The sequence below is a fragment of the Marmota marmota genome, unplaced genomic scaffold (assembly GCF_001458135.2).
Source record: "Marmota marmota marmota unplaced genomic scaffold, marMar, whole genome shotgun sequence".
Lineage (NCBI taxonomy): Eukaryota > Metazoa > Chordata > Mammalia > Rodentia > Sciuridae > Marmota > Marmota marmota.
Window position 1 is genome coordinate 401,914 of NW_026000249.1, and position 14,977 is coordinate 416,890.

At 41.4% G+C, this 14,977-nt stretch overlaps 1 protein-coding gene across 1 annotated transcript in view; it reads left to right on the plus strand.

Annotated features, from left to right (window-relative positions):
- The window catches only part of LOC107144122 (protein WWC3-like), a 117,809-nt gene that overhangs the window by 80,907 nt on the left and 21,925 nt on the right, over positions 1–14,977 (plus strand). Inside the window, exons 9-12 of the mRNA XM_015487957.1 lie at positions 2,291–2,533; positions 6,439–6,528; positions 7,510–8,082; positions 11,233–11,413. Of these exons, the coding sequence (XP_015343443.1) occupies positions 2,291–2,533; positions 6,439–6,528; positions 7,510–8,082; positions 11,233–11,413 (1,087 nt within the window). The remainder of the gene's footprint in view (positions 1–2,290; positions 2,534–6,438; positions 6,529–7,509; positions 8,083–11,232; positions 11,414–14,977) is intronic.

Below are 14,977 nucleotides of genomic sequence, written 5' to 3' on the forward strand. Positions count from 1 at the left end.
AAAAAAAAAAAAAAAAAAAAAAAAGAATAGAAAAAAAACCCCACAACAAAACACCTCATAAAAGTCAAAAGGAGTGTTTTGAAAATGTCTGTTTATATTATATGTATGATAATTAGATCTGGCAAGCTTTAGCTAGGCTCAAATAGGCTTTCCTATGGATCAGATAAATTGAAATGAAAAAAAAAAAAACTATGGGACACAGTAGATTTTCTCATTGTTCTCCAAATCAGTTATATTTATTTTTTATTTTTGACTTATCTACAGTAGAATGTTCCAGAAATTTCATTTGGTGTGTCTCATATGAGTCTGATTAGAGTGTATATTTCTTGGGCTTCAGTTATGTGACTGTCATAAATTTTAATTACTCTAATTAGACATAGGTGGATGCTTAAGCCCAGTTTTATTCCTAACCCTGTTGGGCTGCCTCTGTCATCATTTTTTTTTCAGTGACATGATTTGTTATCATTTTTCAACACATTTTCAGGAAATTAGTTTTAAGTTAGAAAAATTGTCTAAGGAAGCTACTGACACTCAACTAGTTTCTTTGCCTTCTTGGAGAAATGGGCTTGAGTTAGATGTATGCGTTTGAGCCCTAACCTGTATACCCTTTCCTTTCCATGTTTGGATTGATTTGGTACCTGGAGAAAGAGCATATCATGTATGATCCTCCAGCCAGGAAGATGGGTCCTTGTGCTCATGTCTAGATCATGCAAAGCCTGACCTGGCATAGTACTTGACAATGAGTTTTAGTGTATGGGCCAACTTCAGTCAATTGGTTGTATCTGTGTGGAATGTGGTGTTGAGAAGGACTCTGAGGGCTGGGCCCAACAGGCAGGAAGCCAGATTTGGTTAGTGCTGTGCATCCTGGGCACAGGAGGTAAGTAGTCTTGGCAATGCTCCTGCCCCATGTCTGCCATCCCAAGTTTAGTGAGGATGATCCCATCAGTGCCTAATGCAAATGCTTAAAACAGGCCAGTTAGCAACCCCCAGACGAGGCAGGGCTGCAGAGGAGGCAGCTTTGTCTTGGAGCAGTGGGTGTCCACCTTGAGCAAGCATCAAAAACACCTGGAGGGCTTGACAGACCCCAGATTGGCAGGACCCATTCCCAAAGTGTCAGATTCCTCATGTGGGGCTGGGTTCTGAGATTTGCATTGGTAACAAGTTCCCAGGAAATTCTGAAGCTGCTGGTCCTGGGACCCCACTTTGAGAATTGCTGCCTCAGAGATATATGTACCTGCCACTTAATTGTTTTCATAGTACTCTCTCATCTTAAAGAAGTCTTTGCATGTTTTTAGGTATGTGTACCAAACTCGATCCTCCAAATCATTGGGTTCAGGTTGGGTCTGGCATAACTAGTTTCTGGCTGGAAACAGGCAGCCTTACTTGAGGGGCTTAAAACATACTACTATTTTAAAGGGTGATTTACAAATATGAGCTATGTCTGTTTCACTTAATCAGCATTAGATACCACTGCAGGACACAAAGTATGATGCAATCTGTTTGCCAGGCAAGCACTGAAGATTCAAGGGCATGGAAAGTGACAAGATTCTCTGTTTTTATACCCTAAGGATTGTCACACTGACACCTTTGGTGAGATTGACTGGTTTGCATCTAGCCAGATGATCACATGCCAATTTCTACATTCATGGGGATGCCTCTCATTCTCTCATATATTTGCTGGCATGCTTGCCCACTGTTTAATGCTTGAGCTTTTGTTGAGCATCTGCTCTCAGCAGGGTGTTGTGTGTTCACATCTGGTTGAGGTCTCAGGTGCAGGAAGTAGCACATACAACCAGCATATGTGGGCATGGGTTTTGGCTGTTCTCTCCTATATTTTGTTTGTTTTGTTTTTTGACCCCCAATGGATATTAGTGCTTAAGCATGGCCAATGGGAAAGAAAGACAGAAGATTCTCTCAGTATCCAGCCTAGTGTTCAGCTACTGATGATAGTGGGGTGGGGAGAAGTGAGCAGCTTTCCTCTACTCTGGGACATCATCTTGCAGGAACCAGGGATCTGGGGAAAAAAACTAGTGTGGTCATGTTGAGGACTGGTGGACTTTTTGTCAACTGTTTGAAGCAAGTATGAATCTTGGACAGGGTAGATTATACAAAGGACTTTTGCACTATTTTTATGACCCATCATTCCCAGACACTCTTAAGTTTAAGGTAGGTGGCATTACTTTACTATTTACTTAACAAAGTGAGTTTACAGAATCAGTCATGGTGCAGAGAATGTATAAAGGTGATTTTTTTAAGTTCATTGACATCTTCCTGGGCTCCCCTCTCTCAGGGTCGCAAACATTCAGCAGCAGCTGGCCCAGCTTGCTAATGAGTCATGGCCAGGCATGGCTGAGGCCGACAGGGACCGGCTGCAGCTCATCAAAGAGAAGGAGGCCCTGCTTCAAGAACTGCAGCTCATCATTCAGCAGCGGAGGTCGGCTGAAGATGTGGCCAGGCTGGAGGAGGAGAAGAGACGCTTGGAAGAAGAGATCCAGCGTGCGCGCGCCACATCTGCACAAGGAGCAACAGAAAGGTGGGCTGGTCTCCAGAAGTTCAGGGGCAGGTGGGACCAGATTCCAGTGAAGAACCAACTGGAAAATCTTAATTAGATAGCATATATATGGCTTCAGCATGTTCTTGATTAGTACAGGCTGAATATCCCTTATCCAAAATGCTTGAGCACAAAAATGTTTCCCATTTTGAAGTTTTTCAGATTTTGGAATATTTGCATAGACTGTACTGGTTGACCATCCCTCATTTGAAAGTCTAAAATCTGAAGTGCTTTAAAATCTGAAACTATTTGAGCATCAAATATTTGAAAAGAGTTTGGGAGTTTGGAGAATTTTTGGATTTTCAGATTAGGGATGCTCAATCTATACTGAGAGCAGCTACTGAGACATTTCCTTGCTAAGTCAAGGGGAGATGGGAACATGTGCTTTCCATGTCATGAGAGGTAATAGCTCTTCCCAAGGCTCCCTGAGCCCCTTAGAAATGGGAGATAATGGAGAAAAGGGAAGACAGGTGATGCAGCACCTATATGGAGCCCTTCCTAGAGTAGATTCCCGGTGCTTTCACCTATATTTGTGGGACAGTACCCTGTGCTGGCTTGGGGCACCAGCAGGAAGATGGGGAGACAGATGGTGGTACAGCTTTGGAATAAAGTGGCTCTCTTGCTCCAGAGAACTGGCCCCTGTAGCACTGTGGAAGTCTACCTACTGCTTTTATCTCTGACTTTCATTTCTGGCCAAGGCAGCCTGCTCTTTCTTTTTTAGTAGGAAGTCAACAGCCTATCATGGGTCCATTTCTAACCATACCTTTCCTAGGTTGGTCTTGAGACTCTTTCAAGCATAGGATACATGAAGCCAGAGTCTTTTGTATTCTTCAGTGCCAAGTTGTTTGGCCTTTCATCATATGCCATGTCTTCTGGTTTCCATTTGCCGCCTGCAATCACAGATTGTGTTGAAGGCTTGGTCTGCTTTCCACATTTAACAGCTGTCTGCAGTTTATCTGTGGCTATCTGCTGAGTTTTGGAAAGCCCATCCCCCAATTGTTAATATACTAGCTCCCTAAAACTCAGTGTATCAACATGACCTTATTCTGTATTGCTCTGAGCATGAGCATTCTCTACCTAGAGTTTAAGTCACTTAAATTATTTGATCTATTCAGATGTACCCACAACTAATATTTTATCACATCTTATGACTGTTCTTTGTATGTGTTGGGCAATCTTTATGTTTGATTCTCATTATTAATCTTTTGGATACGTGAGTGTGCATTATGGTATTCAGGACCCATGGCAGCATTGAAGAAAAGGAATGGTGTTTGGGAAGTTCAACTCCTGGTAACAGGCAGAGAGAATTTTGATCTGCCTGGGATGATGGCACCCTATATCATCCCACTCAAACTGAGTTGAGTCTGAATCTTAAAAGGAGCAAGGCAACTGAAGTTTTCTTCTGTGCTGCTGTGTTTCTGCACATTTTTAGTTAAACACTGCCTTCCATTTTACCCTTGGTATTCTCCTGTGTGTGTTCTGGATAGAAGGGCCTGGCGTTCTTGTTCATTCTTGACTAAGGATGGTAGATTTGGTCCCACAGTGCTTCCTGATTCTCAGGAAGCCCACCCATGCACCCTTGACTGTGGAAATTCGGCATGTGTGAGTACTGTGGTCCCAGAGTACAAATTCCTGGAATTCCCTAGAGTCAGTGTTACCCTGATGCCTCAAGGGCTGCAACACCCAAACTGGACCAGCTTTCACCCAGATGGCAGTTTCTTATGGGACCAGGCTGGGTGTTAAGTTCTGGGACTCAGAACCCTCAACTGGAACTGAATTGATCCAAGGGCATGACCTTGGCTAAAGAGGAACGTACACATGTGCTGAGCTCTTTCCTCCCATGTGCTTTGTCTATTCTATCCACTGCATTGTAAGATGAGGTCAATGCCCCAAGAGAGCTGCTGCTGCTCTTTGATATTTTGTGCCGAGTGGATGCAGACACATTTCTCAGTGTTGCCTCCCTTTATTGAGCTGTGCTTGAAGACTGGAAGTGTGGGACCCATGCTGGGAGACTTCCTCTAGCACAGACTGAGGGGCAGTAGAAGGAGACCCAGTATGGATCTGGGCACAAGGAACCAAGGTTTGTGTCTTAAGGCTGAGTTGTGGTAGCTGTATGACTGGGGCCTGGCCTTTGCCTTGTCTCAGCTACAGTGTCATCAGTATAGAGAGTTCCAAGTTATAGCTTGAAAGCCCAGTGAGGGGCATAATTTAAACTTCCCCTTTTTGACTCTTCACTCTCTACATCTTCTGAAAAAAGAAATTAAAGATGGTTTTTTGAAGTTATTTCCTTTGCTAAGCCTTAGGTAGGAATTTAAGTGTAACATTAAATAGGAAAATCTTTCATGAGTAAAGGAATTCTCTCTTTCTTGCCATACATAACAACAGAATTGAATGATAGGAAGTAGGGGCAGTGCAGAGTCTCAGTAAAGTGCCTTGACTTAGGTTCAAGCTGACTTGACCAAACCTTAAACTTGCATAGCACAGGCAAATTACTTTCATTCCTTGAGTATCAGTTTCCTCATCTATAAAATGGGAATAGGATCAAGTGAGCAGTCATTGAGATACAACATATAATATGTTCTTTCTGTACTTGGCCTTGCTTCTCTTGATATGACCAGCATTATTATAAGTGCTCAAGAACATTGTGCTTTCTTATGTGCTCATATATCTCTTTTGGCATAACATGAAAAATATACCCAGTAGAATGTCAGCATTACTTTTTAAAAGTTATTTTTGTTTGTAAAAGTAATAAATTGAAATGTTCTTCTTAAAAATTAAAAATTTTAGACAAGCAAAATTCTTTTTTAAACATTACAACTGGAAGAGTTTATTATAGCTGTTTTCAAACTTTTGGGTTCCAGGACCTCCTTCTACTGTTAAAATTACTAAGGATCCCAATGAACTTTTGTTAAAAGAATTATTCTAAATCAGTCGATATTTACTGCTTTAGAAATTAGAATTGTGAAAATTTTAAATATAATAACAATTTTTATGCATAAATAGCATTTTGAGAATTTTTTGAAACAGAGTGAGAAGTATTATATTTATTCTATATTTCTATAAACCTCTTTAGCATCTGGCTTTCCAGAAGGCAGCTGCTCAGGCATTTGATCTGTTATCATATATCACTTGTGGTGAGCATATGAAGATCTGACTGCACATGGATATATAGTTAGGAAAGAGGGGAACTCTTAGAATCCCTGATGGATTCTTGGGGATACCCTGGGGTCTGTGGACCACACTTTAAAACCATTGGCTTGAATTTATGCTATTCAGCTTTAAAATTGGTTTATAGTGGCTCTAGTTATTAAGGTATTTGATTGAGTAGGAAATGTTGTAGCCCATGTCAATCAATGGAGCTTGACATTGTTTTTGCCTAGAAAGGGGCCTAGAATGAGGAAATTGAATTTGTTCTAAGGAATTCTAGCAGATTAACACATGATCTGCCTTTGGGCCAGTTCTACTCTAGTCTCCCTTCCGTCTGTTCTTCTACCCACCCATCCTCCTATCCATCCACTTACCCCATCCACTCTTCATATGACCATCCATGCTCTGACCTGCCTATCCACCTATCCACCCACCCACTCATCTACTTACTCATCTGTCTACCCATCTATGCTCCCACTCATTTTCCTGTTCATCTGCTGCCCTGTCCACATACAGATCAAGTGTCTGCAATGTACCAGGCACTGCTCAGAATGTCAGGGATGTATTTTTCCAACAAACCCCAGATTTTATTGTCTTGGCATTTAAGACCTAGATGCTTTTAGAACTGATAGTCATTCCAATGTAACTCATTTGTGGGGAATTTTATAGTTGAATTTCTTGTTATAAAAATATACTTCCTATTTTTCAAATCCTCCAATAGACTATTTTCTTACCTGCAGGATTCTACTTCAAGAAAAAAGAAATTGTCTACTTATGCAGCTGGAAGAAGCTACCCGCTTAACATCTTATCTCCAGTCCCAGTTAAAAAGGTAGGTTCCTTTAGAAGAGAAAACTATACTTAATTATCGTGTTACAGTGACATGTACATGAACTTTATTAATTCCCGTTAGCTTGTATTTTTCTCCTACTGAAGCTTGGAACCTAAAGTGGTGTAAAAGAGAACAGAGATGTAGATAGATATGTTATATTTTTAAGATAATCTGCTAACATATGACTCGAGGGAAATGAGTAAAAATTTGGTTTCATAATAAATAACAAATCTGATGTCAAGTTTATTGAAGCCTTTTGTAATCTAACAGCCTTAGAAGTGTTCATATATGCACATAGACATTTTTATTTTGGGAGTTTTAAAAAACGATATATATATATTTTTTTGTACTAGGAATTGAACCCAGAGGCACTTTACCACTAAGCTACATCCCCAGCCCTTTTTATTTTGAGACAGGGTATTGATAGGTTGCTTAGGGCCTTGCTATGTTCTCAGGCTGGCTTCAAAATTGCGATCCTCTTGCCTCACCCTCTGGAGTTGCTGGGATTACAGGCATGCCCTGCTGCACCTGATGGATATGAATATTTTAAATATTCATATTTAAATATTTGGATGCTCAACCACCTTTTCAAGCACATACTGTATTGTGAGGCATAATGTTAAGAACTTTATTTGAATTACTTTCTTAGTTATTCCTCCTAACAGTGTCATGAGATAGGACCTGTGACTGCCTCAACCCCAGCCAGCAAGTGGGAGGCTCAAAGAGGTTCAGTAACTTAGCGTGCAGCCAGCTAGTGACTGTGGGGAGGACTCCAACTCAGGCACGAGTCTTTGTTGTTGCTCACTGCCCTCTAGTGTCATTCAAAAGAACAAAGGAGGTATCAATGAAAGTCTGCTCAAATACTCCCAGGGGTTAGGGCTAGGCTGGGATTCGCTGTTCCCAGGTGCAGCAGCCTAGTTGTGCTGCTTGGCCGTGGGAACAGCTATGTGCGTCTCTAAGATAGTTTCTCTCTCCTTTCAGCCTGTCTGCCAGCACCCTGACAGTGTCCTCTGGGAGCAGCCGCGGGTCCCTGGCCTCCAGCCGGGGATCACTGGCCTCCAGCCGCGGTTCGCTGAGCTCAGTCAGCTTCACCGACATCTATGGCCTCCCTCAGTACGAGAAGGCCGATGCTGAGTGCGGCCAGCTTCTACACTTCGATCTGATTCCTTTTGACTCCCTGGGACGTGATGTCCCCTTCTCAGACCCTCCAGGCCACCCGGGCTTCCACAAGCAGAGGCGGTCCCTGGACACGCCCCAGTCGCTGGCATCACTGTCCTCCCGCTCTTCCCTGTCCTCTCTGTCGCCCCCCAGCTCGCCCCTGGACACACCTTTTCTCCCGGCCTCGCGGGACTCTCCTCTGGCGCAGTTAGCGGATGGTTTTGAAGTGCCAGGCCTGGGTGCCCTAGACAGACTGCGAGCACAGGCCTCTGCTTTGGGGGATGAAGATTTGCAGGGCACTGCATTACTTCAACCGCACGGATTCTCTGGGGATGGGGAAGGACCTCGTGAGCGTGGACCCCAACTGGTTGGGGCTCCCACCAATACAAGTAAGTGGTGATGCTTCTCCTGAGAAGCAAGATTAGAAACTCAGGGATGATATTGCAGTGGCTGGTGGCTTTTAAGTCCCTGGTGAGGTATAAGTTTACAAACATTGATAGGGTTAGAAGGGTACAGACCTGCTGTAGGGAAAGATAATTAACATTGACAAAGTAGTCTTTGCCAGGTATTTGGCTTGTTTTAAGAATATATTTAATTGTTGAAAATAAGGGTCAGAACCACACAGTCTCACACATTTGGAAGTGAATAGAGAGGTACCAAGGCCTCAATGAGTTCTGCAGCTCATGTGCCAAGGTAGAGCATACGGTGTGTGAGCCCACCTCAACCAGTGTGTGAACTAGTGTCTTGTAGTCTAGTGGGAAGCCTACTCCCTTTGTCACTTTGACTTCATCTCTTTATCCTAGTTCTCATAGTATTCAAAGATGAAATTCTTTCAATTGTGGAAATGAAAATAATGGTATAATTTCAAAGACATGCTAGTAAGCATTCATTTTTTTCTACCGATTCTATTTTCTGGTGATCTAGCTAGGTAAAGCTTCATCTGCTCAGTTGTGTTAGTTTGACTCCTCTTTGGTGCCTGTTGAAGACAATATTGATTTCATGTGCTTTTTAAAGCCAAGCTCCAGCATCTTTAATTTCCTTAGGTTTTAAGCAGGATCAAGAACAAGTTTTTCTATTCCTGAAGTTCAGCCCATTTTATAAAGTTTTACTTACATTTAACTTTTAATTTCTTATCCTGACTTCTTTAGATTTCCTTTTCACTCTGTGGCAAAAATATTTTAGATATCCATTTAGGCAAACACTAGACAATTCATATAACATAGTGGATCTCAATCAGGGTATTTTTGCCCTCTGCCCTGGGGGACATTTGGTAAAATCCCTGTGGGAGAAATTTCTTGGTGGAGGCTTCTATTGCCATCTCGTGGATAGAGGTAGGGGTGCTGCTAAAAAATCCTACTGCACACAGGGATGCATCCAGAGAGAATAATCCAACCCAAACTGTCAATAGTGCAGAGGCTGAGAAACCCTAGAAATGTACTATTATTATGCAACAAAATGTACAACTAAAACTGGAATACAAAATTAATGAGGAGTATTGGAAATACCTTCAGACTTGCTACCTGGAGATCAGGCTTCTCTTCATTTTGTTTCCTTCACTGTTGACTGCTACCTGTGTGACCTTCTCTGTCCTTAAAGAGATTATTTTTTAGGTTCTTCATTCAACATATCTGTTACCTGTGAAATAGTTTGACTTTTAGATTGATAGGTTGAAAGGAAAATTGTCCTTTCTAAAAATAGTAGTATCCCAATATTTGTGTGTTCAACCAGAGGCCAGTAGGTTCTGGAGCTTGCCCATGGCTGTTTGGCATCCCTGTTGCTTTGGTATCTATGTGTTTGTAAATATATACTTTTATATCTCCACATATATTGTTTTTGTAATTCACGCAGAGATTATTTTAATTTATTTTGTTCTTTATAATCACAGATTCATTGCTCCCTGTTTATTCTTTTCATTCAAAAAATTAAATATCAATTGAATCATATATTTGTCATTCCTTTAACCTTCTTTTCATTCCCCCATCTACCAACTTGTCTTTAAATGTTGAGATTCAAGAATGTCAGAAAATCCACACAAAACCCAAAGGCCCCATAGGCTAGAGAGGACAGAATGTGAAGAAGAACTTAATTTCTGATGTTTATTTCTTTGCTTTCTTCCCACTCTGTGGCCAACATTGTAATGGTGCCATCTTAGACTAGGACATATTTGCTTTTCTATATTTATATACTGCCACCTGGTGATGGACTCATGCATGACACCAGAAGTTGATATGTCCTTAAAAAACTGAAATAATTGACTGAGTTAGTTAATGGGTCCTGCTGCATGGTCCCAGATGTCTGGGTTGGTTAATTAGTTACAGGTCTGCATACAGGGGGCCTCCTAGCCTCCAGTGATGCTTTGGGAACTCCTGAGCTTATGGTTGTCATAGCTTCATAGTCATAGAACTTGGTGCATCAGATTCCCTTGACACCTTATTGATGCCCTGAATCATGTAGTTTCCTCCATCTTTTCAGGTTTTTGTTTTGTGGAGGTTGCAGGTATGTTCTGTTATTGAGCTACATTCCTAGACCTTTTCCTACTTTTTGTTAGAGTCTGTAAACAAGTCAAAATAACACCTGGCATTTTGCCAGGGAAATGTTAGAGTTCGTAAACAAGTCTGGATGGTGCCTGGCAAAATGCCAGAAGGAGTGGTTTGAGAAGTAACAAAAGCGAGCCATTAAGTGTGGAGATTCCTGATTGGTTGACTGCTGTATCTAGTTTATGCTAATTAGATAAGCTGTGTGGAATGTATAAATACTGCTCCTGTCCTGCAATAAAAGGCTTCCACTCCTGCTGTATCAATCTACACAAATTGTTCGTCACCCCCTGGTTATTTTGCCCAGCCAGCCAGGCTGCGGCAACTTTTAGAGAAGGTTGTTGCTGCTGGCCTTGTTGCTGAGGCTGGCCTTGAACACATGATACTTTGATTCAACCTATTGAATATCTGGGATTATGAATGTGTGCCACTGCACAGCAACTTTTCGTTTTTACTGAAAAACAGGACAATTGAAGTTTGGCCCCAGGCAAATTGTAGTGAGATTTAAAGAAATCAAAATTCCCCAGACCTGCAAGGCAATGATTTGTTTTAGTGTATTTTAAATAAATCAGATGGAGTAGAAGGCAGGGCTGAGACTGTAAAGGCAAAAGACCATAATCTTGAAAATGGGTTTATAAATTCACTAGTTTGTCTTCTCTGTATTTTGAAAGGCAAATGTGTCATGATTTAAAAATTAATACCATTTTCATCCAAATGTTGATATTTTCTAACAAAAATAGGAAAATTTTGTTATATTATACTTTATTTAAAATTATTGGCTTAAATTCTGCCATTTTTTTATGTTGTGCTTTTTTTGTCTTTAAAATCTCTATTCTCGATCAGATTCAATATGGCAGCGGTTGGAAAGGTGCTCTCCCCTGACCTCCTCAGCTGAGGCAGAGAGCGAGTTCAGAAAGGCCAGATGCTGTCTTGTCAGGAACATCCAGCGAAGTTGGGCTTCTGTGAAACCTAGGCGAGGAGTTTGAGCATCTCAGAGGGTGCGGCATGCTAGGGCCCAGATGAATCTGGGCCACCCCATGCGTGGAGGTACTGGCTGGTTGATGGACAACCCACCGCAGCCAGACGCGACTCAGTGCTATGGTGACCTGCCGCGCATCCATGGGCCAGCGCACCGGGATCTGAGGCTGGGGCTTAGGAGAAACAGACCAGACCCACCCTTCCCATTGGACATGGCAAGGAGACTGGGGTCCACCATGGCAGAGAACTGATGTCATCAGCAAAATCAATGACAACAGGTGTGTGACCCTCAGTCCACCATATCCATACAGCTGGGAAAACTAAAAAATCTTTCCCCAGCTCTTCGTGGGCGTGATTATCAAAGGTGAGGGAAACAGGAGGGGCACCTGACCTCCAACTCCACCTCCCACCAGTGGCAAGAGCCAAGACCTTTCTTGCCTGTGGTAAGCTATTCTTATAGACCGTGGCCGCCATTAGAAGATGGCGTTGGCTTCCACTGTGGCCTGTGATAAACAACTCCTTTTATGGAGAGTTGGTGCGCAATCCCTTACCACCCTATGAGAGAGATCCACGTGGCGGCTTAGGATTGGGATGCGGGGGGGCTTTATTAAGCTGTGCTTGGGCGTGGCGGGCGCGGGCGCTAGAAGATGATACATGACTCAAGGCCTGAATAAACTGCTGAAAGAAGAATCCTGTGTCGTGTTTTCCCTTGCCGGCGAGGGGTCGCGACAGTTGGTGGCCCGTATGGGGAACATATTCCTCGAACCCAGGATCCAGAACTTTCAGCAGTCAGGGTGGTGCACCAGTAAGTTCCCAGGTAAGTGGGAATCCGCAAGTAAGTAGCGGGACGCTCCTCTGTAGAAAAGGAGAGAGCGGGGATTTTTGTACTTTCANTTTTTTTTTTTTTTAGGAAGTTGCTTTCAGAAGATCTTGCTTTCCAAGGGGAGAAGCTGTTAGAGCAGGGAAGGTGGGGACAAGGCTGGATTTTGGTGTATTGGTAGAACATTCTTGCACCATATGTTCTAGATGCAGAATTGTCAAATTTTCCACATAGAGTTAAGTGGAAGCCAGGCACAGTGGCACATGTCTGTAATACCAGCAGCTTAAGAGGCTGAGGCAGGACGATTTTGAGTTCAAATCCAGCCTCAGCAACTTAGAGAGGCCCTAAGCAACTTAGGGAGACCCTTTTTCTAAACAAAATATAACGAGGGCTGGGGATGTGGATTAGTGGTTAAGTGGTTTAATCCCTCGTACCAAAAACAAAACAAAACAAAAAAAGTGGAATGGACACTGATTTATCAATACTTCGTTCAGTCAACTGAAGTGATTTCATCTTACATCTAACTTAGATCTCAGCTGAGGTTTTCTTTTTTTTTTAATTTTTTTTAAGAGAGAGAGAGAGAGAGAAATTTTTAATATTTATTTATTTATTTTAGTTTTCAGCGGACACAACATCTTTGTTTGTATGTGGTGCTGAGGATCAAACCGGGGCCACACGCATGCCAGGCGAGCGCGCTACCGTTTGAGCCACATCCCCAGCCCCTGAGGTTTTCTTTAACCTTTGCTTTCATTTAGATATTTACAAAAAGAAAGCCAAGAGAAAAATGTAAGAAGTATTGAATATGTAGTTACAATTAAATCTGAAGGCATGATGCTCTAAGTTGACACCATGTCATGGAATGTGGGATTAGGATCCATCATAACTCATCACCATTAACTGGAATTGTGGGTTGCCTGGAGTTTTGTTTGCTATTCCAGAAAGCAGCAGGATTTTAGAAAGATGAGAAATTATACAGTAGATTGCAGGTTTTAGGTATTCGCATAATTAGAGATTGATTACTCTTGATATGCCTCAAAACTTCTTAATATTAGAAGTGGGGGCTGAAATTGTGGCTCAGTGGTAGAGCGCTTGCCTGGCATGTGTGAGGCACTGAGTTCAATTCTCAGCACTGCATATAAATAAAAAAAATAAAGGTCCATCAACAATTAATAAAAATATTTTTAAAAAATATTAAGTGTGGGGCTAGGGTTATGTGGCTCAGCAGTCGAGCACTCAACCTAGCACGTGAGAGACCCTGTGTTCAATCTTCAGCACCACATAAAAATAAATTTTTTTAAAAAGTTATTGTGTTCAACTACAACTAAAAAATATATTTTTTAAAAAAATATTAAGTGTATTTTTCCTAGAAAAATGCAGATCCTTTTAAGATTTTCATGTGAATTGTGAAGGTCTGAGTCATTTCTGCAGCATAAATGCAGGTTTCTATTCACGGTTTAATTTTCTAGGGTTGTAACAGACAAGGTGTTCAGGCAGAAATTGTAAGGGGAAAATTATTTATATTTAGAACTGTTTATGGAATAGAAATTGGAAAACACATAATAAATATGAAACCTGATTGCTTAATTGAGGATTTTACTTTTATTTCTTCACTATCAGGGCATGGGGACATATATTTTAAATCTTTTAAAGGCATTTGTGACAGATTATATGTGGGCCATAAAACGTATTACCCATCAAAAATGAAAATCAATAAAACAGGTAGTTGACCTGTAGGGAAAAAAAAGAAAAAAATCCTTGCCAATTTTAAGTGGCTCTCAGTTCTCTTTAAAAAAGAACTTGGAAAAGTTTTTTTTTTTTCTGCAAACCTTAATGATGACCTTGCTTTTCTTCCATGTATTTAATTTCACTAAAATGATATTTCAAAGAAAAGCCTTTCTGGAAATTGCTTTTCCTTTAATACCCAGAATAGGAATGATGGCCCTCACAGGAATAGGGTTCCAACCAGTTGCTCAGCTGTTTGGCATGGATAAAGAGAAGGTGCATCAAACCTCAATACATCTGTGTTTAGTCTTAGGCAGGAAGTCTGTTTCTTCAAGTAAACCTAACATGCTAAAGATACTCCCTGTGGATGACTGGCTCTATTCCAGGCCAGCAGCATGGTAGACAAGGCACACTGTTTTAAAGGCACAGCCATTTTGTCTTCCCCCATGGAGAATATGTGAGTGATCAGTTGTTGAAGAAATCATTCTAGTGCTTTTGACTTTCAGAACAGACAGACAGATGTGCCTCTCTTGACCTGGCTGAAGTGGACCCCAAATGTCTACACCCAGAGTTTGGATATAAGGAAGGAAATTGTAGTTTTCAATATATGCCAATATTCTTCTAGATTCATAGCTCAAAAATAAACGTAACCATTTGCATTGTTGTGAAATTTTATTTTAAAAGCACAGTTCTTAAGCAAAGAAATGTTTGCCTATGTTCAGCATAGCCTAAATAACTTTTCCAGATGGATTGCAAGAAATCAGCCTCATCCGGATTTTGTTTCTGCTGAAGAGGTCGTCCCTCCCCATATGTCTTTGCATATATTTCCTGCAAGCTGTGGAAAGTTACAGTTTGGCTGCTGTTCTATTTCTTTATGCCCACAGTAGAAAAGCCTCTTGAAAGTTGCCCTTTGCTTCTCTTCCCTCCTATAGTCATTTTCCTCCTCATTTTTTTTTCAGATAATGCATATTACTTGAGATTTTCCTGGAAAGGTTATGATTATCTGAGACTGAATCTTCTGCCACCCTCAGCAACTTAAATTCTTTTAGATAGCAGCTAACTGAGAGCTGGTAGACTCAAATGGCATATTGAGCTCCTTACAAACCTCAGGAAACTTGAACTGGGGGGTTCAGCTCAGTGATAGAACACTTGCTTGCCTAGCTTGCATGAGGCCCTGGGTTCCATCCCCAATACTGCAAAAAAAAAAAAAAAAAAAAAAAAAAAAAAAAAAAAAACC